At 61.3% G+C, this 25,183-nt stretch overlaps 1 protein-coding gene across 8 annotated transcripts; it reads right to left on the bottom strand.

Annotated features, from left to right (window-relative positions):
- Positions 1 to 840: 840 nt before the first annotated feature.
- On the bottom strand, positions 841 to 24,960 carry HCFC1 (host cell factor C1). 8 transcript variants are annotated; one of them, XM_060086596.1, is made up of 26 exons: positions 23,487 to 24,960; positions 17,875 to 18,023; positions 17,555 to 17,715; positions 16,767 to 16,975; positions 15,814 to 15,898; positions 15,195 to 15,301; positions 13,966 to 14,145; positions 13,524 to 13,883; positions 13,124 to 13,284; positions 12,425 to 12,622; positions 11,810 to 12,034; positions 11,615 to 11,719; positions 10,967 to 11,210; positions 10,530 to 10,672; positions 10,243 to 10,381; positions 9,882 to 10,102; positions 7,835 to 9,269; positions 7,473 to 7,636; positions 6,369 to 6,945; positions 5,618 to 5,938; positions 5,315 to 5,433; positions 5,083 to 5,220; positions 4,570 to 4,755; positions 3,671 to 3,971; positions 3,187 to 3,250; positions 841 to 2,956 (listed from the first exon to the last, which is right to left on the bottom strand). In XM_060086596.1, the coding sequence occupies exons 1-26, from the start codon at positions 23,677 to 23,679 to the stop codon at positions 2,917 to 2,919; spliced, it is 6,225 nt and encodes a 2,074-aa protein (XP_059942579.1). In that variant the 5' UTR covers positions 23,680 to 24,960; the 3' UTR covers positions 841 to 2,916. The 8 variants fall into 8 exon arrangements, with proteins under 8 accessions (XP_059942579.1, XP_059942582.1, XP_059942584.1 ...); XM_060086599.1 differs by having other exon boundaries at positions 6,369 to 6,942; XM_060086601.1 differs by having other exon boundaries at positions 6,369 to 6,813.
- Between the last annotated feature and the right edge of the window lie 223 nt (positions 24,961 to 25,183).

The raw sequence follows: 25,183 nt of genomic DNA, 5'->3' as shown, positions 1-25,183 counted from the left end.
GAGCGGGGAATGAGGCGGGGCACCCGATCCCTGTCAGAGTGCGGGGCCTGCAGCGAGGTGCTCCCCTCTGCCCCGCGTGGCACCAAGGCTGTGCTGAGCCTCGGCCACCTCACCCCGCGCTCCGCAGAGCTCCTGTCTGGTCCGCGCCGAGGACGAACTCTGCCCGTCTAACCCTGGGTACAGCACCACCCTAGCGATAGCAGCCCACCCCAACAGTGCAACTGTCACAGTTGGTTCAACAGAAGCTCTGCTGCTCCCCCTTGGGGGCCCTGGCCCGTGTGCAGGAAGAGTAGACAAGGAGTCACTCGGGCAGCGCCCAATGAGCACCAGACAGAGGAGCCACCCCTCGGTTGACGCCGGGCTCTCCTGCAGAGTTGACATCCTGGGGGCTCTCCGGGGTCTGTGAGCGCTCAGTGGCAGGTGCTCAGCCCTGGCCAACCGTCCAAGGAGGGTGGCGGCTGGCGACCTGCCAGGCCTTGGACCCGGTCCCCTGTCCGCTGGTTGGGGAGAAGGAAGGTGACCTGGTCTCCACACAGGGAATCGGCAACAGGTGTCCGGGGAGCCCCTTGGCCTGTGGCCTGCACTCTGGCCACCATCATGGGATCTTCTGTGGGCAACCTGGTCCTAATGCAGCTCAGTGCCAAGGCCACAGCCCACAGAACTTTGAGACACGGGAGCCAATGGGGAAGCAGAATCCCGCTCACAGCAGGCCCTGCGAACAAGAGGCTCCCTGAGGGTTCTGGTGAGCCCTGTGGGGCCCAACTTCCCATCTCAGGAATCCTCTTGTGGGAGCCCCCGACACAGCAATACGGCAGATGGTTATTTCAAAAAAAGTCTTTTAATTGTTCAAAATAGCACAAAACGACATCGCACTATGGTAATATTGAGTCACGGGGGTTACTCTACAATAGGTGAACGAGCTTACTGTTTCCAGAAACAAGAGATCAACGGGTGCTTGGGAATAGGGATGGGGGAAAACAATGGGACCAGGCGGTGGGCTCCAAGGTGACTAAACATGACGTTTTCCACAGCGAAATATACTATAATACAACAAACCAGAGGCCCCAGAGGGCGTGGGCCAGGGGCGGGGGTTTGCAGAGGCTGGGGTCCCCCCGGCCACAGCTGCGTCTCCAGGGCAGAGAAAGGGGTTTTGAAGAGACCGGCTGGTCATTTCAAATCCTTCTGTGCGACCCGCCTGCAAGTCTCACTCGTTGCCTAAAGCTTGGGCGTGGGGCAGCAAGCTGTCACTAGCCATTCCGAGCAGAGCCCCAAGCCCACCAAGCCTGGCCCTAGGAGGATGGGCCCAGCTTGGGGACTGCACTGTAAATTCACAGAATCGGTGGTACCACCCAACTTGCCCTCCCAGGCTGCCTCTGAGGCCAAGTTCCCCTCCATCATGCATCAGCTTTGTCGAGAGAGGGCGGCTGCAGGAAGCGGCAGTTGTGGGTGTTGGATGCTCTAAGCGGTCATGCCAGGGAGCGAGCCTGGGGGTCGTGGAGAGTGCTGTGAACCCAGGACTGGGTGTCAGGCCGTGGCCCCCACCTCCACACCCTCCTCCTCAGCGACCCAATCTTGGGCTCTAGTGGACTCTCAAGCTCAAGCCTCTAGGTGTGGAGCAACTGCCCGTGGGGAGTGAGGTTTGACGGCTCACCCTCCTTTGTCCCAGAGGCCTGGGGACAGGCAGAGGGGCAGAGGGCAGGGGCCAGAAAGAGGAAACCGGGCTGGGCAGCAAACACCAGGCCCACAGGGGAGATTCCATGTCTCTCCTACCCTGGCTGCCCCAGCTTCTCCTCCAGAAAGATCCCTGCCAAGGCTTAGCCAAGGAGAAAAAGAGTTTAAACAAAAGGCGGGGGGGGGGGGGGGAGAAGATACACATTCTGTACACAGCTAACAACAACAACAAAAAAAAGGGACAAAACCCCACACGCTAAGGCTAAAATTACAATAAAAATGTTAACTCCATCAATTTCAACTTAAAAAAAAAATACAACAGGGCTTCCCTGGTGGCGCAGTGGTTGAGAGTCCGCCTGCCGATGCAGGGGACATGGGTTCGTGCCCCGGTCCGGGAAGATCCCACATGCCGCGGAGCGGCTGGGCCCGTGAGCCATGGCCGCTGAGCCTGCGCGTCTGGAGCCTGTGCTCCGCAACGGGAGAGGCCACAACAGTGAGAGGCCCACATACCGCAAAAAAAAAAAACAAAAAACAAACAAAAAAAAAACAAATGCAGCAGTTGGTGATGTGGCCCCTAGCCCCAACCCCAGAGAGGCAGAAGCCAGGCTCCGTGGGCGACTACTCTACGCCCCAATTGGGAGTCGGGAGGTTTTCACAGAACACTGCTCAGGCCACCATGGGGTTCCTTCTCCACCTCTTTCTTTTTCTTTCTTCTCTTTTTTCAAATGGGAAAGAAAAGGGAAGGGAGAAAGAGGTGGGTGTATGAAGGCCTCTGAGAAAATGTGTCAGCTTCCCATGGGAGTGCCAGGCAGGGCGGGGTGGGAGAAGCAGAAGGGCGGGCGGGTGTCGGGAAACACTAATGGAAGAAAATGCAACAGAACCAGACAGATACCCAGTTCAGGGTGTGGAGGTGGGGAAGGGGCGGGGGGGGGGCACCTCTCCTCGGCTTCCACGCCCACCCCCCACTCCTGGGGCCTTGGTCCCCTGGCAGGCGCTGGGCGGGGAGAGGAAGGGGGGCTCTTCCACATCTGCCTTCTGCTTCCTCCCCACAGCAATGGTAAAATGTGCTTTCTCAAGATTATTTTTAAAACAGAGGGAGAGAGAGGGAGAGAGAATGGCAGCCGGTGTGGTGGCTCGTGAGGGCGAAGTGAGCGCCGGGTGGGCGGGGCGGGCAGGCCCGGGCGGGTGGCGGTCCTGAAGCAGAGGGGAATCTGGAGAAGCAGCCAGGCGCAGGGCAGCTGCCTCTCACTGACCGTCTGCTTTTGATTTCTTTGGAGCGGATTTCCTTGGGAGACGGGAGGCAAAGGCAGAGCGAAAGCGTCAGTGTGGGTCCCCACGGTGAAGTGAGCGGGACTCATCGGGGGCTCTGACTGGGCCCTAGCGGGGCGTCACGCCCGGTTAAGCAGCCCCCCTCGCTTAAGGAGAAGGTGGACCCTACTGTCCCCACGGCTCCTTCCTCCCGGGATCCGCCCACCCCTGGCCTCAGAAGGCTCCTGAAAGGCATTCCCCACTTACATTTCTGGAGAGGACATGGGCCGCTTGCTGGCCGGCTTGGCGCCAGAGCTGTCTTTACTGGTTTCTGAAAGGAAAGAGGCAACAGTGAGGGAGCAGCTCAGCAACGGGGGTGAGACGACTCCAGTGGCCCAGCTGAGGGGACGAGAGCGGGGACGACGCCTGTGGCCCCCCCAACCCCGTGCCAACTCCTGACGGAGCAGCCCGAGGCCTCTGCTCCCCACCCCGTGCCTCCTGCTGCAGGTCCCGGCAGCCCTCCCCGCCCCCACCAGCCCCGAGCAGCTTTTTCTGCACCCCCAGATAAGGCGAGCAACCCTCCACTCCGAGACATTGCCCCAGGGCCCTAGGCCCTCACCCGCCCCAGAATATAAAGCCACCAAGTCCAGCTTGGAGCCGGGTGGTCCCGGAGACGCTCGCGGGGCTCTCCTCCGCCTCCCCCCAACCTCTCCCTAGAGCTGCCCCAAGGAGCCCAACGAACAGCACCCACCTTGCAACCACCTGACTTGCGTGGCTGGGCCGTAGCCCTTCTCGTTGCGGGCAGCGATGCGGAAGATGATGGCGGGCTTGGTGGTGTAGTCGATGTGGGCGTTGGAGAGGCTGGAGGACTGCACAAGGCAGGAGGGGCTGGGCCCACAGTACACCCGCATGAAGGCCAGCTGCGCGGGGGTGGAGCTCTTGGGCTCGCCCCCAGACTGCGAGCTCTGGATGGCCAGGTACACCGAGTACTCGATGATCTTTCCGGAGGTCACAGAGGGCGGCTCCCAGGTGAGGTGAGCACCATCTGGACTCTGGAACCGAGGGGGGCAGAGACCAAAAGCTGGGCCATCTTCGGCCTTCGTGACTTATTCCCACCCCGCCCGCCCGGGTACAGAGGGCCTGGAATGCTTCAAAGCCTCCGGAACTGACTGCTCATACTTCACCCCTCCTGCTAACACAACAAAGCTATTTCAGAGCAGAGTTCGAGGAGCTCCAAAGAGATGGCTTCTTCTGCCCACACCTGGAAGGCAGCCTGACGCGACAGCACAATGAAACGAGCGGGGCTCCAAACAGCCTTCCTAGCCCTGCTTGGCCACCTAGCGCACGGCTTCTCGTTTAGCCTCCTGGGGCCTCGGTCTCCTCCTCATCGGGGGGTTAAGGATTAGATGAAAGACCACGTGGAGCACAGCACACAGTGTGTCAAAGGGGGAGGCGGTGGCAGAGGCACGGGGAGGAACTTGCCCTTGTCTCCCTGGCAGTCGCTGACAGAGCCAGGACCAGAAGCCTCACCCCAGAGCCAGCTGGCTCCGCCCACACCTTGGGGCCCCCTCCCGAGTCACCCCCACCCGGGCCAACACAGAGCGCACGGACTTAGCCGAGGGCAGAGGCTGACGCAACGGCGAGACTCACTTTGCTGATCTTAATGGCACAGGGGGCTCCCGGGAAGCCAGGCAGACACGTCTTAAAGGCTGAGATCTCGCTGAAGGGCCCCCGGCCACAGGCGTTGATCCCGGCAACACGGAACTTATAGGCAGTACCAGGTTGCAGCTCCTGCTTCTTCAGCTGGTTATAGTCGGGCACCGTGCCCGAGTCGTCCTGCGGGAAGAGGCCGGGCGAACAGGAAGGGAGACACGGAAGTGACGTGAGAGGGCTGCTGGAGCATGGCTCTGGGGCCAGCAGAGGAGTTTTCTACCCTGGGCACGATGCAGGTCCACACGGTGAGGTGGGTGGGCCGGGGAAAGGGCAGCCACGGCAGCTCCTTCACGACAAGGGGGGGACAGGGCAAGGTGGGCCGACGCTGGGCTTCACAGCCACTTCAAGAGTCACAGGGAGAGAGAGGGGGCAGCTCTAAGACAGGCGTGCCCCCGGGGAGCTTCATAAATCGCTACCCACCCGGGGGTCTCAGCTCGCGGGGACACTTACATCCGACGGGGCAGCGTCATCAGATGGCAGGAAATAGTGTGTCACCATCACGTTGGTGCCTTTAATGACCCCCACATCAAACCACTGGTTCTCTTTCTTCACGGGGGCTTTGCTGGGCGGGGGCGGTAGGTCTGGCTTCTGGAAGTCAGAGAGGGGAGAAGAGATCAGGCCCTCCACCCTCGGGGCCCAGATGCTGCACCCCACCCCCGAGTCCCCGTCACTCCAGACTCACTACGCCTAGGGACTCGATGCCATTGGCCACTTCTGTCAGGGTAGCCGCGGCCTGCAGCTTCGCGGGACTGGCGACCACGACTGGCTGGGGGGCCACAAACGTGTTGGATGGAGCCAGGCCTGGGAGTAAAGACGGCATCAACAGGAAAGGCCCCGGAGACCTGGCTTTTGCGTGGGAGCCCTTCCCGCAGGCTAGAGGACACGCCCGCCTCTGCACGGAGGGGCCCGGGACCAGCCCCCGCCCCGTCCCGAGACTTTCTTCCACAATCAACCGAGTTCCCCGGGGGAGCAGGGCCCCACTCACTCTCGGTGGCCGTGGAGGGCAGCAGTGCCACGGTGCTGGGCGCAGCCCCGGCCAGCTCGTTGAGGCAGTTGCTCTCGATGCTCGGGTCATTGAGGCTGTCGGCAGGGGCCAGCGCCTCCGTGGGGAGGTGGTGCTGCTGCTGCTGGGCCTGCGCCTCCTGGAGCTGCTGCTGCTGCACCAGGGCGGCCAGCTCCTGCTGTGTCAGCACGATGGGGATGGTGGTAGCCTGGCCCTCCTGGCCCTCGGCCGACAGGTGGCTCAGCTCTGCCTGCGTCACAGCGGCCGCCGCCTCCGACGTGTCCATGGGCTCCCCGGTGCCTGCTCCAGGTGGACACGACTTCTACTTAGGAGGAGCAGTAGGCGGGAGAGCCCAGCCCCAGCTGCCCACGGTCACCGCCCTCCCGGAGCTAGGGGCAGCCCTGGTGGGCGCCGGCCCTCAGAACCGGCCCTCAGAGTCTCTCAGACCTCGTCTCCGGCCCACCTCTACCCTGCCCTCCCCCACCCGAGAAAGCCCGCTTCCTTCCTGGGCGCCCAAGTCAGCCTGCCCTCCCTGTCAAGTCTGCGGCGTGCTGCCCTAGCGGGAGACGAGCCTCCTCTTCCCAGGCTGCCTGTCACCGGGGCCTGCCAGCCAGGAGGCTCCAGAACCCGGGTTCCTCACGCCTCCCGAGGAGTCCGTCTTCCCCTCGGGGCTCCCACCTACCCTTAACCAAAGACAGTGGGGTGAGCCACCTACCGTGCCCCCAGCACCTACCCATGACGGCCTGCTGCGCGGCCTGGAGCACGGCCTGGATGGCCAGGGCCTGGGCTTCCTCTGTGGCCGCGGCCTGGGCGGCCGCTTCAGCAGCGGCAGTCACCGCCAGCTCCTCGGGAGTGAGCCCCGTTACCATGAGGGTAGTGGTGCCCGCCTGGGCCTCAGCCATCAGCTCTTGGGGAAGTGACAACTGGTCTACTTCGGACTGCGTGGGCGGGGGCGGCTGGACCACCACAGTGGCTACCACGGCTGAGCTGGCAGGCTCCTGGCCTGAAGACGGGTCCCCTGTACTGCTCAGATCCACGGCGGCCTGGAGCTCGGGGGCCTGGGAGGCTGACAGGACCTCGGCGGACTCCCCCATCAGGGGTGCGGAGGCAGGCTGCAGGAGCTGCCGTGGCGGAAGCTGCTGGCGAGGCCCTGGCGAGGCCTGGAGCTCCTCTGGGGGCTGCAGGATGTCAACAGCAGAGAAGGGCATGTCAGAAGTTTCTGTGTTGGCTATGGTCACTGTTATCGTGGCCGGGATGGGGACTTCGGTGGTCAGAGCCCCTGGGGTAGTCTCAGTCACTGATGAGATCTTCTAGAAAGGGAGAGAAGCCCCTGTCAGAGGGAAGGAGTGGGAGACCAGAACCAGGCAGACCTTCATCTTTCCCTGTGGGTCAGGATTTGCATTCCCCAGGGGCCGCCATGATCCCATCTGATGAGCAGGGGCGGCAGGTCACTGAGCAGTGGGGGGTGTGGCAAGAGGAGTAGAGACCCTTGACCTGCCGGCCAATTTTACCCCATCCTCACAGAGGTTTCCCTGCCTCGCCAAAGGGGCCCTCAGACTCCCGCTGTGCCACTCTTACAGGCAACAGACAAGTAACAAGCCATAGGGAACAGCTACAGAAAGAAAAGCGCCCAGGAGACACCCACCAAGCCTGGGGGCCTCCTGCGCCCTGCCTTGTCAGGCACGAGGCTGCCCTTCTATGGTCTGGAAAAGGAACCAGGGGTGGCACGTGCCTGGAGCGAGAGCGACACCTGGTGTCCAATCCTGGAACAGCGCAGGCCTGAAGTGCAGCGGGCAGCAGGGAGGCAGACAGAGCGGGGCCCTCCAGAGGCTCTTACCGGCACCGAAGGGCCCGGGACCGGTGTGGACTGTGTCACAGTGGTCACGGCCCGTGTCAGCGTGGAGGACACCGTTGTCGTGATAGGACTGGAACCTGGGATGTTCACGCCGTCGCCCTGGGTGCTCTCCACCTCTCCCTGGTCGCTGGCGGGCGGCGGGGGGTCTGCAGGGGGCAAGCGGAGAGCAGGATGACAGGCCCCACTCCAGCAGGGTTTCCACCCAGCTCTGCCAGCAGGGGACACCATCGCCCAGAGGACCCGCCCAGGCTAGTTAACCGAGCTCCGCGGAATCAAACCGAGGGCCTCTTGCTGGGGCCTGGGCCCCGGGGAGCACGGGTGCCAGGCTGGCTGCGTCCACCTACCTTGGTTGGAACTCATGTTGGAGGTGACGGTGGTGGCCGTGTGCGTGGTGCCTGTCTCGTGGGTCTCACAGGGTGGGTTGGAGCACACCCTCTGCGTCGGGAAAGGAGCCAGCAACGAAGCTCCAGCCTGGGGGGTAACTGCGGATGGTGCCGCCCCCTCCAAGCCGGACTCTAGGGTTCTGTGGGAGGGCGTGGCGTCAGGGAGCAGGGCACCCATGCTGACTGACATGGTGGTACCGGTGGAAGCCGTCTGGTGCGTCTCACAGGGGCGGCCAGCGGGGGGCTGCTGCCCACCCTCTGGCTGGCCTGCACCCCCGGTGGACATGGCGGTGGTGGGCGTAGGGGTGGTGCCCGTCTCGTGGGTCTCGCACGGGGGATTGGAGCAGACCTGCGTCACGGTGGCCGAGGAGCACAGCAGTGCCTCCAGGGCCTTCGCAGTCACAGCGGCGCCAGGCGAGCTCTCGTACCCAAGCGCGGGCATCCCCTGCACCTCAATGGGTTCCCCGCCACCCACGATAGAGCGGGCCGTGGTGGCGGTGTACGTCGTGTGGGCGTGATGTGCCTCCGGCTGGCGCCCCACAGACACCAGCGGGCCCAGGCCAGCTAGGGGGCTACCCTCACCGCCAGGCCTGACCTGGGTGCTCAGAGGGCCCAACTGCACGAGCGTGGCGCCACGGCCACCAGCCTCCAGGGCCAGGCTTGGTCTGAAGAGCGGGCCAGCTGAGCACGGGGCCCCGGTGGCCATCACAGTCATGGTGGTGCTGGTCGCGCTGGTCTGGCGGGTTTGGCACGAGGGCTTGACAGAGCCCTGGGCCCCCTCTGACGCCCCGGCAGCCATGCTGGCCCGGACCATGGCGGGCACAGTGCTTCCCACACAGGTGTACCGGACGTCTCGCCGCTGCCCGGCTCCGATGCCCGACATGGCGGTGGTGGCTGTGCTGGTGGTGCCCGTCTCGTGGGTCTCACACGGCGGGTTGGAGCAGCTGTGCTGCCCAGCCATGTTGGAGGTGGCGGTGGTGGCTGTGTTGGTGGTGCCCGTGTCATGGGTCTCGCACGGCGGGTTGGAACAGACGCGAACCACGCTGCCGTTCTGCTGGCCCACTGTGGAGCTCACGAGAGAAGCAGCTGCCTCTTGTCTGTCGCAGACAAACTGCACTTGGGTGGGCTGCGGGTGCCCCCCAAGATTAGCCACGACGGTGGTGGTGGCTGTGTTGGTGGTGCCCGTCTCATGGGTTTCGCAGGGCGGGTTGGAGCACACCAGTGTCACAGTGCCAGGCTGCACGTCACCCTGGCCTGAGTCAGCGATGGTAACCGTGGCCGTGGGCTGTTCCGTAGTAGGCGAGGCCAGAATGGACACGGGGAGGTCGTGCACAGGCTGGGCCTCTACCCCGCTGGGCGCTGTGATCAGAGTCACCTGGGTAGGCTGGGAGACAGGCTGGGGAAGAGGCCAGATGGGGAATTAGTACAGCATCCCCTACGGTGGCTGGGACCGCCAACTTGGCTCCTAAAGCAACAAAGCTGGCAAATCCAGGACCTGCTCACCCTCTGACCCCAAACACTGACTCTCTCAGGAACCTAGGAAGAGGTACTGCATCACCTCAAGGGCCACGGGGACTGGGAAGGGGCTGGCCGGGGGCAAGGCCTGGGCTGGGAACCCTGCTGACCCCAGGCTGTACCAAGGCCAGCCACAGACGCTTCAGCACTTTACCAGCAATTCAGCTTACAACGTACGAAGAGAAAGATGCTGTATGCACCCCAAAATGAATTATCGTATCCTCTACAGTATCACGAAAGAAAAAGCCTAACGCTCAAAAACTAAAAATGGCTGAAATATATTATCTCAGCACGACACGCTATCAGACGGTGACTAAGAATCGTGATTACATGGCTACAGGGAAACCGTCCTACGGGTGCCACACACGGGAGGGAAAAAAAGGACCCAGCTGCACATGGCAGCAGAAGGAAGCCTGGAGAGGATGGCCCCAACGTGGAGACCGGAACCCTGAGGCTGGGCCCGCGCTTCCACGTGCTCTCCCGGCTGCCCTACCTGCATGGTGATGGTGGGGGTGGTGAGCCCACCGGCTGCCGTCAGCGTGGTCTGTGCCGCCGACACGGTGATGGCAGTGGGGTTGATCACCTGGCTCGAGAGGGTGGCGATGGTGCCCAAGGTGGTGATGGGTGTGGCCAGGGAGGCACTGGTGCTGTGGCCCCCGGCCCCGGCGAGGCTGGTGGACACGGTGCCTGTCACGGTGCCTAGGGTCGTGACGCCTGAAGGCAGAGAGGGAGGCGGGGGTGGAATGTGGGAGGAAGTCCGCTGTTGGCGCCGCCTTCACGGCAGCTTTTCTCCCTGCGCAGGCGGGGCCGGGGCGCACCCCAACTCTGCCCCACTCCCCCCACGGCCTACACACCTGTTGTGCCCTTCACGACCAACGTGGTGACAGCCGGCTTGACAGCGGAGACGGTAACAGGGGTGACCAGGCGGACGCCGCCCATGGGCACGGTACGGAGGATGGTGCCCGGCTGGCCGGGGGCGCCCTTCAGCACCACCTGGGATGACAGAGGAAAGCAACCCCACGTCACGTGTGGGCTGGCCAGACCCTGCGCTGGCCCTCCCAGGCCCCACGGGAAGACCCACGTGGCCTGCTGGGCTCCCGGACTGGACTCTGGGGTGAGGAGAGGGCCAGGCACGCCGCACCTGGGTCACTCCTTGCTGCCCGTGGCCAGTGGCGATTTTGGGAACAGCAGTGATGATTTTGGCAGGGGCTCCAGTTCCGGAAGTCATAACCTTGGTGGTGATAATGGTGATGGGGGACTTGATGCCGGGACTGCTGGTCACACCTGGAGGAGAGGGGGGCAGCCTGGCTTCAGGCCGGGCCACGAGGGACAGCGCCGGCCTCCCACCCGGGCCTGCTGCCAGGTCCCGTTTCTCTTGGGCCCCCTTTCAAGCAGTTACTCCTGCTGCCCCTTGATTAAAACAAAGAAGTACCAACTGTAGCCGTACCCCTGCTACCTCCCGACATATCTTAAGGAAAAGGCAGGGAGAGGGTGGAAAAGAGGGGAAAACCAGAATGGAAACACGTCGCAGCCCGCCCTCCATCTGCCTGCCTTTTCCCTCCTGACGTTGTCCCTCACCAGCACGCTGGAGGAGGCCCCTACCCGTGGCGCCCGCCTGCGTGATGATGGCCGACATGGGGATGGTCTTGATGATAGTGGTCGTGCCAGGCTTGGTGGTGCTGGGGGACACGCTGCTGATGCCCAGGATGGTGGGCTTAGTCCCTGCCCCGCTGGCCTGCGTGGTAGTGATGATGGTGGTGGGCTTCCCATCTGCTGATGTCACCAGCTTCAGGATAGTCCCAGCTGGCAGGGGCCCTTTGGTCTGTAAGGGGAAAACACGTGAAGTGGGGGTGAGCTGAACCGGCATCGTTGTCAAGATGGGAAATGGTTTTTTTTTTTTTTTTTTAGTTTTAATTGAAACACAGCTGATCTACAATGTTGTATTAGTTTCAGGTGTACAGCTAAGTGATTCAGTTATACCCATATATATCTATCCATCCTTTTTTTAGAAGAATGGCAAGTTTAACGGTGACTCTGGTCTGGCTAGTCTCCACTGGCAGCCCAAGCAGCTCAGAATATTCTGAAGACCGAGGGTGACAGGACCAAGCAGCAGGACCTTCTGTGCCATCTGTGCTCATGGGATCATGTCTAGGCAGGGACGCGAGTTCTAACCCCAGGCCAGCGCCCACTCTTGCTTGTGTCACAGTCTGGGGCCCACGAGCTCACCTGGATGATCTGAGTCACCGGGCCTGTAGACGCCTGGCCTGTGACTGCAGAAGTCTGAACTGGTTTGGTCTGGACCACTGACATCACTTTGCCCAGATTGGAAATCTGAAAAGGAAGAGACAGAGCACAGAGAGTGATCCAGAGACCAGTCAAGGGCACGGCCTGGACTGGACTCTCCTGGCACCCACCACTCACCAGAGCACTGCCTCCTGGGACAGAGATGGGGCTCTTCACCAGGGTGATGGTCTTGGTGACCCCACCCACCACTGTGGTCACCACCTGTGCTTGCTGGGCCACTGTCACAGTCCCCGACTTGTGTACTGTGATGATGGGGCGGGTGGACGTGTTGGCAGCAGAGGAGACAGATGTCCCCACCTGGGCGGCTGCAGTCTTCAGCATGCGAGTGGCTGGGTTGCTCACCTGGAGGGAGCAGAGAAGAGTGGTGGGCGGGGCAGAGAGCGCACCAGCCTCTGCCTGGAATGGCGGGGGCGGGGGTGGGGTGGGGAGAGGGCGCACAGCAAAACTCTAGCCTGCCCTGCCCCACGCATGCATGCGTGAGTGCGTCCCCAGCTCAGTTTGGTTTACCTTTCCTCTAGCAAAGCAAGGGAGGACACTGGGCCAGCAAGTCTAGCCTAAGGCTGCCACACCCCTACGGCTGCCAGCTTATTCCACAGCCCACAGCAAACACCAGTTACGGACCTACAGCCTCCGTGGGTTGGTCCGAAGCCCAGAAGGAGTGACCGCTGTCTGATCACAGGGCCCAGAAGCCCCCGGCCCCAAGGCTGAGAACCAGGCCCAAGGGATGCTCACCATGACTGGCGAGGAGGCCACCTTCACAGTGGCTGGGAGGGTGGTGGTGCCAGGCGTCACGGCCACAGTTTTGACGATGGTGGTGCCGGCCGGGACACTCAGCACCGTGGGTGCCGAGGAAGGAGGGATCTTCTGGGTGGCGGCAGCCGCGGCTGCCAACGCCGCCATGCCACTCATCTGCGGGCTGCTGCCGATGACCTGCAGTGGGCACAGGGAGCGTGAGCCCACAGGGAGTGCCAGGCCCGAGGCCACCACGCTCCCTGCTCCACGGCCTGCGCCAGAACCCGCCTGGCTCGCCCTGAAGCGGCACCTCTCAGCGTCAGGACTGCCGGGCCCTGCTCTACTGACCCCAGACGTGGACTCCTACCACTGACGAGGCACAACAACCCGGCAGCAAGAGTTACCAGTAGTTCTGGATCTTTCCTAAAGACCACGGAGACAGATACAGCTCTCTCCTCATGTGGCTGAATCAAACCCCAGCTGGCTAGATTCTCCCCTCAGGCTCCAGGACAAGAAAATATACATTTAAAATGCCCTTGAGGTCAGACGGCTCGTTCTGAGGCATGAACTTATTAACCCTTAAGTTAGTGACGAGCGGTTGCCTCATCGGCACTTTACAGGTCCAGGATGAGCGGGACTCAAACCCTGTCAGCGCACCACCGACCACCAGGAAAGCCCCGCCCCGCCCTAGCTTCTCACTGTCCCCTGGGCGCTCTGTGTAGGCACGACCATCCGCACGCCTGCGGGAAGGGAGGTCACAGTGACAGGGGCTTTCCCAGCCTGGCTGGCAGGTCGCATGGTGACCAACGGGGTTCCTGTTGTAGCCTGAGGACCGGTCACTTTGAGAACAGCAGGGACACCTGGCAAGAGAAGGGGCAGAGGCGAACAGCTTCTGTGACCTGCTTGTGCTTCACATCTGGCCCTTCCAGACACCCTCAGTGACAGCCTCCAAGGTCAAGACCGAGGTCCCCCACCACCACTTGGCCACAAGCCTGCACGAACGGCCACCAGGTGTGCCGTCTGTCCAGCGGTCCTCACTCAGGCACGTGACCCCCTGGTGGGCCGGATCCTGCCCTTGAGAGCCCGGCCCCCAGCTCACCTTGAGTCCTGGCTGCGGCAGGCACGGAGATCGAGCTACCAGGCACCGTCGGCAGGACCTGGATGGTGGTGGTGGATGGGGTCGTGGCCGCAGCCTGGGGCAGGAGCGTGATGCCTACTTGGGTCAGTGGCTGCACAGCAGGCGCGGCTGCTGCTGGGGCAGGGCTCTTGGGAGGGTTGGCAGGCACAGATGGGACTGGATTGGGTGTAGGGGAGGTGGCAGTAGCAGCCGTGGCAGGAATGTCATATTTCTGGAGCTGCAGAAGATAACTGTCGGCTGTTGCCACAGCCCCCCAGCTCACCTCCAGGGAGTTGGTGTTGGCTCGTACCAGCTGTACCCGGGCCGGGGGCGGTGGCTTTTCTGTAAGAGAGCACCGCTGGTGAGAAGGCGGTGGCAGAGACTTCAGGGGTGGGCATGGCAGCTCTCCTCTGGTCGGCCTTACCTGTTTCCAGGTACCAGAGGTCCTTACAGCAGACCTGGTTATTCCAGGCCTTTCGGTAGCCGTCACGCCCACTCCAAATGTACAGACGGGTGTTGATGGCTACAGCACAGTGGCCGGCGCGGGCCCGGGGAATATTGTCCTCCAGCGTATCCATCAGGATGGTCTCCCAGGCCATGGTATCTGGGGAGGGCAGGATGTGGAGGTTAGCAGGGGGCAGAGGAATAGACAACCCCCAAGGGCTCTTTGGCCTTTCGCTGTCAGGGATGGGGAATTAAAACCAGGAAGTCATCAAAGATTACTAAATTAAGACAAAGATAAAGACAAAAACAACTCCATATAACAAAAAGACCGTAAAAAATTATAAACCATGAACTACAAACTGAGAAAACTATGTGAAACACAGCCAAAGGTTTCCCTTCTCACACATCAAGCAACACAAGAGCCTCTAGAAAGAGATGGGCAAAGATGAACGCAAGTTACAGAAAAGGTGACAAGAGGATCCAAGGAAAAATACATACCCTCACTCACGATTAAGGCAAACTTAACCCAGAAGGTACCTGGCAGTGTGATGTTCGTGCTGATGCAGCCAGGGCTCAGGGGAGGGAATGGGGGCTGGCCCATGGGGAGAGTCAAGTGCCTACTGGGCTCCGCGAAGAGCAAACTGTTTGCCGGCCTGGCAAACACTGCCAGGGGCATCTGTGTGTACAGCAACATCCCTCTGAAAGCAAGTCTACGTCTAAGTCTTCCTCTTTGAATACAACTGCACTTGGCAAGAATGGTGCGAGGATACTCACGAGAAGCGTTGGTGCAAGTTTTGACACCACGAGAGCAATTCAAAAGAATGAGGCCACTCGCCCTGCAGGGATGGGATGGTCTCCAGGACAGAGTAAGTGCAAGGGTCAGGCGCCGCGCTGCGTAGAGCAGGCCGCTGTCCTGTTTCCTCGGTTTTAAAGGAACCTATAGGCAACGCTCGTGTATATAGCAAAGTCCCTGCAGGGTGGGTGAGAAACCACCAACAGGAGACAGGAAGGATGCTCTGTGTGGTTACGCTGGGTAGGAAGAGCCTATTCAGAAGACGCAAAGGACGAGAGTCCCTCAGAGCACTTGGACCACTGGCTACTCCTTGTGGATTCTAGAGGCACGGCCTAGCAGCAGCTCAGCTCCCTGCGCTCCCCACACAGCTTTCAGGCCGAGGAGGCCGCTCTGAGCCCAGCCCGAGGAGGCCATACCCAGGTTGAGACAGGCCAGTGTGTTGGTACACTTCCACTCCTTCTCGTGTGTGGCCACTTTGACGTCATCCATGACGAGAGGCACCCAGCCACCAAACACGTACATTCTGGGACGAGGGAGGGAAGAGTAGGAGAGGATTGTAGAGGAGGTGCCAAGCTAGAGGCCACCTCTTCCATCCAGAAACTTCTGAACACACTTGGTCCTCTAGCTCTCCCCAGGACGCACGAAGCTCTGGACGTGGCCCTCTCCTACTTGGTGGCTCAGCCCTCACAAGAACTGTGTCACCTCCAGTATGTGGAGCCTCGGTTTAGCTCACCTAAAGCTCACCTCAGTCCCCATCGTTCTTATATTCACTTTGGGACCTTGGCGCTGACAAAAACACTCAGCTGCTGGCAGAGAAGACGGTCTGTGCCCCTCTACCCTCTGTCTTTTCTCAGTCCCCCAGGGTCATAATGGAAAGATGGGGCTGCCGAACGCCAGCCCAGCCAGAAAGAGGTCTCCTCAGGCCTTAGGGGTTGCTGGAAGGAAGCTGCGAGCCCACGGGGGTGGGGGTGGGGGTGGGGGTGGGGGTGGGGCTGGGGCGGGCTAGGAAGGGAAAAGCCGTGGCTGGCTGCTCACTTGTTTCCTATGGTCGTAGCCGAGTGGAGGCTTCGAGGAAGAGGTGCCACCCCGCTGAGGCTGGGCTTATTCCACGTCAGAGTCTCTGCAGAGCAATGGGAAGGGAAGGTTACCCACACTGGGTCGGACACGGGCCCTCTGACCCACAGGATGTGCCCCGGACACAGGGAAGGTGCGGGGAGGCAGGTGCTGACCCAGCGTAAGAATTCCACACCTGGACTCCCTACAGCCCATGGGAGGCCCTCTGATCACCAGGTTCTGGCATTTCCCAAGCTGTGTTTACCATCCTCTGAACCTTCACTGAGCACCCGCTACAAGCCAGCACCGTGCCTGGGGCCGGGGTAGGAGCGGCGGGCGCACCTTCTGACTCCCCGCGAGACACACTCTCTCCCACACCACCTCCGCCACCTACAGAGCCGCTGCTGCTGGGGATTCTGCTCCCGAGACACTGTTTCTTTCGAGCACCGATGCTGCCCCACAGGACCACCTAACCCTCTAGAGATGTGTGGTCGGCCACCTTCTCCCCTCAGCCTTCTTCAGGTCGAAAGCCTGAACTCCTTTCAACCGTTCCCACTTCCCCACCTGCCGACCAGCCCGAGGAGTCCCCGTGGCTCTAAGGGCATCTGTACATCCCCCCTGACTGTGACAGAGCAGGGGGCCCCGCTCCTGGCACAGCCTGACCACTGACAAGTCGACAGGGACGGGTGCTACCTCACCTACACAGTTCCATTCTAGAAAGGCCCTTCCCTCTCCCCTCACTCTCTGGAAGACAGCAGACCAACTCAGCCAACCGAGCCCTGCTCTTTCTTCAAGCAACGCCACAAGCTCGGGGCAAAGATGACAGACCCAGATGGGTCCTATCCTGACCCTGCAGCAAGTACGGGGCTGGGGGGACACTCCCCTCCCCGTGAGCCCCAACACAACACCACACGTCGGCCGCCCCCACATCTTACCGATATCCAGGGTCCAGAGGTCACCCAGCCGGCAGCCACTCATCCCTCCGTAGATCACCAGCTTGGACTTCTTGTTGTCCTTCTCGGTGTAGACCACTGCGGTGTGCGACTCCCGGGGTGGGGGAAGGACGCCGTAAGTGATGGGAATGTCCCAGGCTACCACTCCAGAGCCTGGCCGCAGTTCCAAGATGTATAAGTCATTCAGGTACCTGGAGAAGGACAGTCAGTTATGGCGGGCCACTGGCTTCGATGGGTGAACAGTGGACTCCTGGGGAGACAAAGGGGGCTGAGGCCGCACGAACTCCAAGGTCTTCTACCTTCGTCCCGAAGGAGGGGCTACCAGAAGCTCCAGAGGAGTAGAGAGAGGAGAAGAGGAAGAGCCGGATGGGGTGTGCCAGTCTGCCCTGCACACAAAGCTGGGCATGATATGAGGGCCTCCCGGGTGAAAAGGGGGCACCATCTCAGGACTACCGCCAAACTTTAGAAAGGACAACACCCATCACGAAGGCTGCAGGCAGCAGATGCTGAGAAGCAAAGCGCCAGCTCTAAACTGGGTCCGAGGAGCAGGAAGCAGCCCAAGGCAAGGTGGGTTTCTACCTCCTGGCCTGGCCCTCCTCCCACGAGGCCTCCTCGGGGTTAGAAACCTCAGTGCTGGAAAGCTCCTTAGAGGGCATCCAGTGCCACCCTCTTGCTTCACAAAGGAAAGGGACTTGGTACGGCAGGCTTGGCTGGCGTGTGGGCGAGCACCCGCCTTCATGGGATTCCACATGAACAGGACAAAGTCTCACCTCGGAATGTTGTTCTTGGGGTCCTCGCTATCGTTGGCCAGACCCCCAAACAGGTAACATTTGTTGCCCACAAGGGAGAAGCTGTGCCCGAGCCGGGGACACGGAGGGGGCCCGTTTTTGGGCGTCTTTGCTTTGAGTCTCTTCCACTCCCACCGGCTTGCCTGCAAAATCAAGACTCAGTGATTAAATCGGGGATGAGCCGGGCCATTGGCCGCACAGGGAAGGGCTGGTGCTGATGAGGGAGGGACCTGAAGGGAGTGAGAAGGTCCTGGGTGGCACGGGGCCTGCCCCCGCCCCCGTCCCAACAACCGGGGCCTCACCTGGAGCTCGTAGAGGTCGTTGCTGTATTTGCCGTATTCCACCATCCCGCCAAACACCAGCAGGCGAGTCCCATCGCACACGAAGCCATAGGCTGCACATCCAGGAGGGATGTCCCCTCTCACGGCCGGGATGAACCACTGGTTGGTCGCTGGAGAACAAAAGTTAGCAGAAGTCAGACCGCCTCGGGAGCCCCTAGAACCAGAACCTCCACCCCTCTTCCTCCCCACACCCACCAGCCTTCAAAATACAGTCTAAGAAAGGAGGGGCTGAGGCACTGCCTCTCTTCCCAAGGATGTGGGACTTTCTCCTTTTACCATCCAAGTGCCAGCCCTCTATCCAAGCCATCTTCCAAACCCCTTGGCCTCAGAGGCCACCTCAAAACAGCCTGTGATCACCCTGCTTCTCGTCACGGTCGTCTTAAAAGCAGGAAGTCACTGACCAAGAAAATTCGTCAGCTTCTGGCGATGTGGCCACCTCCCACCACTCTACGGCTCATCGGAAAGAAACATCTAACACCCAAAATACCGTCCAGGGGCCCATGGCTGCACCTCTAAGTGGCCAAAAGAGGTACCAGTGCAGGCCGGGAGCAGCAGCCCGCGGTACAAGCTGGGGAGGACCATGGGGGTACGAATCAATCTCTACTGCTGTTTCCCGGGTGACGGTCCGGGGCAGCCTCCCCCGGGGCCCACCCCCTCCCCCCTCCAGAACACGGGCAGAGGTGGCGGCAGTCAGTGCCAACTAAGCTGCCCAAAGCCCATCGCCTCTAGCCGGGCTGGGGCTCCCAACCTGCCCCTGCTCTGCCTGGCATCCTTGCCCCTCCTGGGCCACCACCCCCACGTCTGCTATGCCAGGTCTTCCCGGAAAAGTCCGGGGGCAAACACTGCCCTCTTGTGAGGGATGCCTTCTGTCCTATGTTATTTGAAGGGCCATCCCCTAAAACATACACCACACTCTCTCCGAAAACCCCAAACCGGCAGCCAACTGCAAATCTGATTCCACGGCCCTCGATCACTTTTGGTCGAACGTAGGCAAGCGAATTGGGACTGAGGGGCCGGTGGGCAGGGCACGGACCTGGGAGCGAACAGAGCCCCTGCCGGGGCGATAGGAGCCGGGACAGCACTGCGCACCCGGTCCCTGACCCCGTCCGGGCTGGGTAACCCGACTCTACTTGCAGCTGGGCAGAGAGGCCTGCCCCCCGCCCCCCCCCCCGAAAGCACACCACACCTGCCGAGGTAAAGGCGCCCGGCTCGCCGCTTCCCAAGTGTACACGTTAGTTTGCGGTGGGCTGTGGGTCCCGTCCTCAGTTCAGCAGCCAGCGGGCCTCCGGGACGCCCAGCGCCCCCCTCCGGGTCCCCTGCCTGCTCCGCACGCCCAGGCCCCAGACCCCCGCGCTCCACCCCATCCTCCCGCGCAGCACAAAGACAAACCGAGAAGAGCAGCAGCTTTCCAGGCTGGAGCCATCAGCCCTACCCGAACTGGGGGAGATGGCCTCCCGCGGTGCCCGGAAGGAGCTTCATCCAAGTTCCCGGGATAGAAGCCGACACAGACCTCTGAGCCTCCCTCCGTGGACAAAGGAACAGAGACCAGGAGTGGAAGTAACTTACCCGAAGTCACAGGGCGAAACACACCCACAGAGATGAGAACCTTGTCACCAACTTAAAGTGACTGCTAGGTGCCCACCTGAGGGCCGGGAGGAGGTGACACGGGAAACGGCAGCTCTGTCGTCACCTGCCACCTCTGACTCAGCGGGCCGGGCTAGAGGGACCTGTGACGTCCTGACAGCTCATTCTACAGCACCCAAGAGGGGCTGATCTCATTCTAGAACACTCCAGGCAGGGCAGGGGCCCCCTGCACTGCCATCAGGAGCAGTCTGTGAGGCGGTGCAGCTTCTGGTCTGAAGCCAGAACCCGCCGCTCTTCACATCAAGTACAGTCCCAGTTCTACCCTGAGATGGCAGCTGCCCCCAGTCATATCATCTCTCGCTCATGTAGCGGGGCGGGCAGTGCATGACCTGACCTCCGGGTCCCTCCTTCTCCCTAGGCTTGGGCTTGTCGCCACTCTCGGCTGGGAGGGGGACCGAGGAAGGGAGGCCTGTACCCAGGAGGTGGGAGGTGGCCGAGCCCCCCCCGCAGCTGCCTTCCTGCTCGGCCGAGGCTCGAAGCGGGGGTGGGGGGGTGGGGGTGTGTGTGTCTCAGAAGAGGTGACATGGGAGCGGGGCCTTGAAGGCTGAACGTGACTTCCCGACAAGTGAAACCAGCCGGGCCGAGCAGGAAGTGACTGTGAGAGCAAGAAGGACCCGGAACGGAGGGGGAACAGGTTTGAGATAAGCTCAATTTAGTGACCAATTAGCTCCAGGGACAGAGGAACAGGGAGGTGTCTCTAAGGTGGTGGCCCGCACCCCTTAACTGAAGGGCGAGACAGCCCGACAGTCTCGGTGACGGCCTGTATTCTGCCTGACTCCACTGCCAGCTGGCAGGGTGACCCTGGACCTGTCACTTCCCCTCTCAGACCCCAATTTCCTCATGTGCAAAAACAAGGAAGTCCCACTAGATGTTTTCCAAGGCTCCTTCCAGTGGTATCAGTTGCAGACATTTGAGAACCACTGAGGCAGACCAGCCCTGGGCCACTGGTTTGGCAACCAGCCACACCCTCCCCTCACCAGGGCGCACCCCACTGTGTCAGGGCCGGGTCTTCTGGGTAATCCGCTTTGCTGTTGAAGTAAAATTCCCCGAGGTCAAGGACAGTTGCTACCCTAAGATCTCCCAAAGGCCTGTGAAGTGTTTCACAGCCACCAAATAGGAAGGACACACACTTTCTCACACACACCCTTCAAGTGCACACCTGCCACCCCCAGCCCTGTCAGCCCCTGACCCCGATCTCTGAGCTGACCAAGACAGCGAGGCAAGCACGTGCCCCCTGGAGCCCTTTGTCTTAGCAATGGGGAACTCTCTCCGAAGGGCGAGTGTCTCTGAGCACTCATCTTGCAGAAGGAAAAGCACTAGAGAGTATGCTCTGACCTCATTTAAAACAAAACCAAGGGACTTCTCTGGTGGCGTAGTGGTTAAGAATCCTCCTGCCAATGCAGGGGACACGGGTTTGAACTCTGGTCCAGGAAGATCCCATATGCTACGGAGCAACTAAGCCCGTGCGCCACAACTACTGAGCCTGCACTCTAGAGCCCACGCGCCACAACTACTGAGCCTGAGTGCCACAACTACTGAAGCCCACGCGCCTAGAGCCCCTGCTCCACAACGAGAAGCCACCGCAATGAGAAGCCCACACACCACAGCGAAGAGTAGCCCCCGCTCGCCGCAACTAGAGAAAGCCCGCGCGCAGCAACGAAGACCCAACGCAGCCAAAAATAAATAAATAAATAAATTTATAAACAAACCAAAACCAAGATAAGCAGGAGGCTGGCTGTCAAGACAGCAGCTAAGGATGCTGCGCATCTGCGCCACAGCTGGTGGGAGAGAGGCAACACCAAGCCTGTCTTTCTGAGAACAGCAGGAGCTCAAGGCTCTGTCAAATAGCAAACACTTGGTGAGGACCGGGGAGCTGGGTCAGCTAACGGCTCTCCTGAGACGTCACCGTGAGACGTCACCGAGGGAGTTCATAGGGCACTTTCCAAACTGCTATCCTGGAGGAAGCCAGGGCTGCAGCCCTTCGGAAGGCTGGCTATCCTCTACTATACAACACACCCTTGCAGATGGGGAATGAATTAACGCCAAAGGGCTCAATTCATTTTAATAAACTAATGAATACACAGAGGCCCCAGGAAGCAGTGGACTTTGGAGCTGATGGTAATTAGGCCCCTGCCCTACTTTCTAAAATTGTCTTTCCTTGCCAAGGAGCCTGCTCCAGGCCTTACGAGAATGAAGTTGGTCCAAGGAGTTTAGGAGGTTCTGCTCAGGGCAACGGCCTCTCTAAAAACAGCCCTGCCCCTCAACCTTACCTTACCGGGCTAATCGTTGCCGCTGCAGCTGTCTGATCTGGCACAGAGCACCACCAACCAGCCCAGCCTCACTGGAGGCAACAGGTGCTCAGACCCAGAATGTGAAGGGTCACCGGCAACCCACCAGCCTCTTGAAAGTCAACTTTGTAGGGTCAATAACCTACAAGATGCAGAGAAAACTAAACTCTGTGCCTTGGGGGAGGCGGGGGTGGGGAGCACCCAACCGAGAGCCCAGCTCCAAGCCTCAGCACTCCAACCAACACCTTATCCCAGAGCAACCTCAAAGCTGGAAGGAGGTGCCCAGACCCGAGGACACCGTACCGCCAGAACCCTGGGACAGGATGGCTCTGGGGCCAAAGGAGCTCACCAGATGAGATGGCGAGGGGGAAAGAGCTGGAAGCCGGCCCCTGGCCGCGGCTGACCCGAATGCGACTGCGAGCTGCGGAGGGGAGCTTCCTAAAAGCACGCTGTCTGAGCTGGGAGGGGGTTTTCCGCAGCCCCGCCTCCATCTCTCAGGCTGTGGACTGGACCGCAAGGCACCTAGGCCCACCGCTCCCAGCGAAAACGCCCGCCGAGCCCCTCCCTCCCTCCGGGCCAGGCGAGGCCCTGCGGGCCAGCGTCCATTCAACAGGCAGCTCGGGCCCAAGGAGGCGCCAGGTGTACCAACCGGGCCAAGTGGCCACCACGGGGGAGGGGGCCGCAGGAGGATGCGGCTAAGCCCTAGAGACTTAGCGGAGACACCAGGCAACAGGCCGAAGGCGAGCCGGCACGGCACGGCAGCAGCACCCGGAGAGACAGAGGCGCACCGCAGTCTTCAGCTTTGACCGAACCTTGCCCCTCCCAACCAACCAGGCCCGGGCTTTGGGGGAGGCATGAGAATGGGCAGGGGAACCTCCTCAGCCTGCTGCGGGATCACTGGAATTAAATCATTTCTCACATCAAAGGATCCCAGATCGAGACAACAGGAAATCTGTAGAGAAACACTGGAGAAGTCAACGCTGCAAGAGGGAAGCAGCAATGTCGTCTGAGCTGTGGGTCCCCAGGAGACGGTTACCCAGCGCAGCACACAACCCGCCCCCCTCCCCCAGGTCGGGATTAGGCTGCTCAACTCTGCTCCTTTTCTCGAGACGGCGACCTAATCTGTAATCTAGAAGTTGTCATTTCTCCCGAAAGAGCACCAGAGATGAGGAAGAGCGGACCGGGCGCAGGAGGAGGGAGGAAGGGGGTGGGACTCTGCGCCAAAGGGACGCATCCGCCCGCCTGGCGGGGGTAACGGTGTCTGTCTGAAGTCACCACAGCGGGCGCCGCCCCCGCTCCCTCACCAGCCAGGGTACAGGGTTCCTCTCCAATAATGAAAAGCGCCTCTCAAACACATGGGAATCAGGGGTGTAAGAATGGGGAAAAGAGCAAAGGGAAAGCAGAGATGCCGGGCAGAGCAAACGGTCACTGAGGGGAGAAGTAGCAGAATGGTGCGGACGGAGAGGGGGAATAGGAGGCGGGGGAGAGGGCTGCAGGGGAGGGGAGGAGAAGGCGGGAGAGGGAGGAAGGAGAGAGAGGGAGGAGGGAAGGAAGGGGAGAGAGAGGGAGGGAAAAGGAGGGAGAGGGAGGAGATGAAGGGAGGAGGGAAAGATCCGAGAACCCAACGGGCTTTGCACTCACCCGTGTTGTACACGTGCAGTTCGTCCACTATCCCCTCGTTGCCGCCGCCAAACACCACGATGAGCTCCTTGATGGCCACGGCGCGGTGGCCGTGGCGGGGCCGGGGCACTGGACCCGACCAACCCACCACTCGCTTCCAGCGGGGCTGCAGGAGCACTGCTGGCGAGTTGGCGGGTGACACGGCCGAAGCCATAGTTCCGGGAAAGGGCGCGGTGAAAAAAGTCACCAAGCGAGAAGGGAGACCCCCAATTCCACTCACACACACCCCCTTTCGTCTAAGGCGTCTCGCACAGAGAAGCGGTTCCTCACACAGCGGTGAACGGCTCCATGGACGCCGCCATCTTAACTATTCTCCTTCTCTTCTACTCTTCCCCTTCTTCTCGCTCACCACGTCTCCTTAAGAGCCTCCTGAAGCTGTCGAGCGCCTAGACCCGAGAAGCTGGAGGTCGCTGAGTCCCGCCGCCCTGACTACTTTTGCCTGAGAGCTCCCACTTAGAAGCTCGAGCGGGAGGCCCTGGGAGCCGCCATCTTGAGCCGCCTCTCTCTCCTCCCTTCCTCAATCGTAGCCCTCCCCCGCCGGAAATGGCGGAGCCCCGGCCCGGTTCCCACACCCCCCAAGTCTCCTGCACTGGCCGGCTTCCGGGGCGGGTGGAAATGAGCCACAAGCGCTGCGGTTGTCCCAGCCCCGCCGGAGCTCAGACCACAATTGTGGGAGCCGCCATCTTGAGAACGTCCCGCTTCCCCGCCCAGCGCTTAGTGCAGAGGCCGCTCCCTAAACAGCCTCGACACTTGTAAAGAATAGAGGCGCGCCGGAGGCCAGTGAAACGAGCTTGAGTTCTCGAGGGCTGCTCGGAGGCTCGCGCCTTACGGCTCGTGAGGTCTCGAGCGTCTCCCTTTAGTCCGCCTCTGCTGCTCAGGCTGCGCCTGCCGCCCTGGGAGTCGCCATCTTGAGACTAGCTCCCCCTTCCCCCCTATTCTCTTCCTCTTGGGTCAGTTCTTCCACTGCAAACCAAACACAAGGCAGCGTCCGATCCTCGCTTCCCTCCTTATGACTCCGTCCCACAGGAGCCGCTTCAAAGAGGCAGAGTTAGGCCCCGAAGTGGCAACTGTACGGCAGGAGGAGCGGTAACGGCAGGGCGCTCATGCCTCCTCCCTGGGAGCCGCCATCTTGTGTGAAGAAGTAACAACTAAACATGGCGGCGGCGGCGGTCGGGCGAGGGGGCGGAGTCGGGCGACGTCACTGCTTCCCCCCACACCCCGCCCTCGCAGGCTTCTCCTCCCGGCCGAGGCTTCTTAAAAGAACCTCGCGCTGCCTCGCGGCGAGGGACCGGTGCCGCTGCGCGCTTGGCTTGGGGTCAGGCCGCGCTCGGGTCAGGCACAGGCGTCCCCAGCCCTGTGGCCGCCGAAGCGCGCCCCCACGCCTCCGCCCTGGGAGCCGCCATCTTGCCACTTCCCCTCGCCCGGCCGTCCGCGGGCGTCAGTAGCGACTTTCAGCACAAAACAAAGATGGCGGCTGCGGCATCTGGGGAATGCCCGGATGAGAATGCCTCAGATGCCGCTGGCCCCGCCCCCTTGGGAACTGCCCCCCGGGTCGCTGAAGGGACACACGCCAGAGGAATCGCTTTAACTAGCAGTGGGGACAGAGCACAGGTTGCTGAGGGTGGCTGACGGAGACATTAGAGTCAGGCCTCGGACCG

Source organism: Mesoplodon densirostris, chromosome X (genome assembly GCF_025265405.1).
Source record: "Mesoplodon densirostris isolate mMesDen1 chromosome X, mMesDen1 primary haplotype, whole genome shotgun sequence".
NCBI classification, from domain to species: Eukaryota; Metazoa; Chordata; class Mammalia; order Artiodactyla; family Ziphiidae; genus Mesoplodon; species Mesoplodon densirostris.
This window is presented reverse-complemented; position numbering and strand designations above follow the sequence as displayed.

Bases quoted from the DNA above. Each gene is read 5' to 3' on its own strand.
- HCFC1 (XM_060086596.1), bottom strand. From the start codon at position 23,679: ATGGCTTCGGCCGTGTCACCCGCCAACTCGCCAGCAGTGCTCCTGCAG. The intron at 10,103-10,242 runs GTGTGTAGGCCG...CTCTGCCTTCAG, and splicing joins GGTCGTGAAGGGCACAACAG to GCGTCACGACCCTAGGCACC. The intron at 4,756-5,082 runs GTAAGTGTCCCC...CTCTTCCCGCAG, and splicing joins ATGACGCTGCCCCGTCGGAT to GACGACTCGGGCACGGTGCC.